The following is a 3,240-nucleotide window of genomic DNA, read 5'->3' on the forward strand; positions in this document are numbered from 1 at the left end:
CACACACACACACACACACACACACACACACACACACACACACACACACACACACACACACACACAAACTGTGATTTCTAATCCAGGAAGCATGTTTGAGAACTTTGAGAGCCCTGGTGGAAGAGTGGGGTAACATCTCACAGCAAGAAAAGGCCAGTCTGCTGCAGTCCATGAGGATGATCTGTGGGACTTACAGCAGCTCCTGGCTACACCACATATGACGGCTTATTTTCATATTGTTCAGGGACTCATTGTTCCATTTCTTTTCATCAAATGTCTGCGAAACTTGTTTATTTTATGTTTATGTTGTTGAATCTTTTTATGTTTATAACAATATTTATACATTAAGACATTTTCTGGAAATAAAAGCAGTTGAAAGTTAGACATCTTTTTTACAGAGTTTAGTTCTGTATGACTGTCCCTTTTTTGTCATTATGTTTTTGATAACACAGATGCAACATGACTGATGAAAGTGATTAAGCATAAAGCACACAATATCTACATATACCATTTAGTTTATTTAATGAGCTAATTAAATACAATTTATGAACTAATTTCAGTTTAATTAATTGTTCAAATTGAACATGAACAAATGCAGAAAACATACTCTCTGAAATAAAACAAAGATACATGTAGTGTAAATTACAAATATAAATCCTACAAAGATAATCATATCCTTTATGAGTGACAGCTTTACCAGTTTTATTACAATTGATGCTCTGTAATTGAACTGGCTCTATCACTCTCTCTCCTCTCTCCACTATAGCTGGTGTGTGGTGAGCGCACTGGGGCCGTTGTACTGTGGCTGCCTTCACATCATCCCAGTGGTTGAGGAGAGATCCCCTGATATGATTGTAAAGTGCTTTGGGTGTTCAGTAGTACATATGAAAGTGCTATATAAATGCCTCATTCTATTCTATTCTAATCTGTAAAAATATTGACCAGAGAGGATCCTGGCTGAAATATTTTCAGAGTTAAGATGTGTTTCACTGTCTTTTTAAACCAGGGATAAAATATAGCATAGACCAGAGGATCCAGAGCTGGGTTTAGGTTCCACATCCACATTAAAATAATTCTGGTTGTGATAGAGTTTACCCATAAATCACAGGTATAGTATGGTATAAAGCAAATCATATAAACCATCACAATGATTCCTAATGTCAGAACAGCTTTACTCTCAGATTTCCTCTTCACTGAACCTTCTGTTACACATTTACCACCCTTCATCAGAGAGTTTATAACTTTCACATGATGAAGTACTACATAGAAAATCCTCAAATATAAAGTTATGCATATGGTACATGGAAAAATAAAACTAATTAAGGTATGAGTGATAAACAAGGGAAGTCCCCCATGAAGAGCACATTCTCCATAACACACGTCGACTGTGGATGAATTAAAATATTTTAACTTAATTATAACTGAAAGAGAATAAGAAAATGAAAAAACCCAGCTTAGACAGATGCTTATTACAGTTTTAGTTGTGGTTATTTTCTGTGGGTACAGTAAGGGGTAACACACAGCCACATAACGATCAACAGCAATTAAAACTAAACTACCGAGAGATGCTGTGATGAGCATTCCCAAGACTATAAGATACAGTCTACAGAAAGTTTCTCCAAAGTACCAACACTGAGCCATAATCTGCAGGATGGCCTCTACGGGCATCACAATAAGTCCATAAAGCATGTCGGTCACAGCCAGAGAGAGAATAATCAGGTTTGTTGGAGTGTGAAGCTTCTTGAAGTGAGAGATGGAGATGATCACCAGCAGGTTCAGAAACACAGTCCATGCTGACAGCAATGAAAAAATCACATACATAATAATGTATTCATGTCTAGAGTATTCAAATCTCTTGATACATGATGAGTTGTTATCAGGAAAGCAGTAAAGAGTCTCATGATACTCTGTCTCATTAGCCATGAGTGAGTCTCCTCATGTTAGGAGTTTGTTCTGCTCTCTTTCTTGTCATATAATTTATACAGTGTCTGGATCAGACGGCCCACCCATCTCCTGCCCACTGATGATGTAACATTCAAATGTTTTTTTTATTTTTTATTAATTATAAATTATTTTAAATATATATATTTTTATTATTATTACCTTTATTTAACCAGAAAGAAAACTCATTGAGATTAAAAATCTCTTTTCCAAGAGTGTCCTGGCCAAGACAGGCAGCAGCACAATTAACAAAGTTGCAGACATAAAACAAATACATCAACATTTAACATGTAACGTATTACAAATAATCCTGGTAAAAAAAATAGTGAATTACAAGGTCATGAAGGTAGAAAAGTTGCAAATATTTAACTGAAGCAATAAAACAACATAGATGCTCGCTGGGATCGTCCAGATGATCAGTCATAACATTTACAGGTAGTTTGGGTAGCCTCCAACTCATTTAAAATTGCTTTAAACTTAAAAAGTGAGACCAGCTCCTGAAGTTTTACTACATTTTGTAGCTCATTCCAAGCACAGGGGGCTGCATACTTAAACGCCCCTTTTCCTAGTTCGGTCCGTACACGAGGGACAGATAAAAGCATTAAGTCCTCGGAACGAAGAGAATATCTTCCTATGTTTTTCTTTATAATGTAAGATTGAAGGTATGGTGGAAGCAAACCAAGAATTGCTTTATAGATAAAAACGTACCAATGGTTAAGTCTACGAGTGGACAGAGAAGACCAACCAACCCGGTCATACAAAGAACAGTGATGTGTTAGTGTTCTAAAATTTGTGACAAACCTAAGCACTCCATGATAAACCGTGTCCAGCAATTTTAAGCTTGTAAGAGATGCATGCATGTATATAACATCACCATAGTCAAGCACTGACATGAAAGTAGCAGCAACAAGCCTCTTTCTGGCCTCAAAGGAAAAACATGACCTATTTCTGAAATAAAATCCCAGTCTCAGCTTCAGTTTTTTCACCAACTGCTGAATGTGAGGTTTAAAAGAAAGTGAATCATCAATTAATATACCGAGATATTTGTACTGCGATACAAACTCAATCTTGGAACCCCGTGAAGTAGTAATAGGTACAAGGTTCTTTGACTTTGATTTTGCATTGGAAAACAACATTAGTTTTGTTTTCGTATCATTCAAAACAAGTTTTAAATCGGATAGGGTACGTTGAACAATATCAAAAGTGCTTTGTAATTGGCAAAGAGCTTGGTTTGGAGTTGATGCAGAGCAGTAAATCACAGTATCATCGGCATAAAAATGGAGATTTGCATTGGAAACA

The 3,240-nt window shown here is 36.2% G+C and overlaps 1 protein-coding gene across 1 annotated transcript; it reads right to left on the minus strand.

The window, feature by feature from the left end:
* Positions 1-921: 921 nt before the first annotated feature.
* LOC308702768 (trace amine-associated receptor 13c-like) lies at positions 922-1,962 on the minus strand (the record flags this gene model as incomplete). The annotated part of the gene is made up of 1 exon (XM_081385845.1): positions 922-1,962. The coding sequence occupies exon 1, from the start codon at positions 1,921-1,923 to the stop codon at positions 922-924; it is 1,002 nt and encodes a 333-aa protein (XP_081241971.1). The 5' UTR covers positions 1,924-1,962.
* Between the last annotated feature and the right edge of the window lie 1,278 nt (positions 1,963-3,240).

The sequence above is a fragment of the Scardinius erythrophthalmus genome, assembly GCF_964197995.2.
Source record: "Scardinius erythrophthalmus genome assembly, chromosome: 15".
Lineage (NCBI taxonomy): Eukaryota > Metazoa > Chordata > Actinopteri > Cypriniformes > Leuciscidae > Scardinius > Scardinius erythrophthalmus.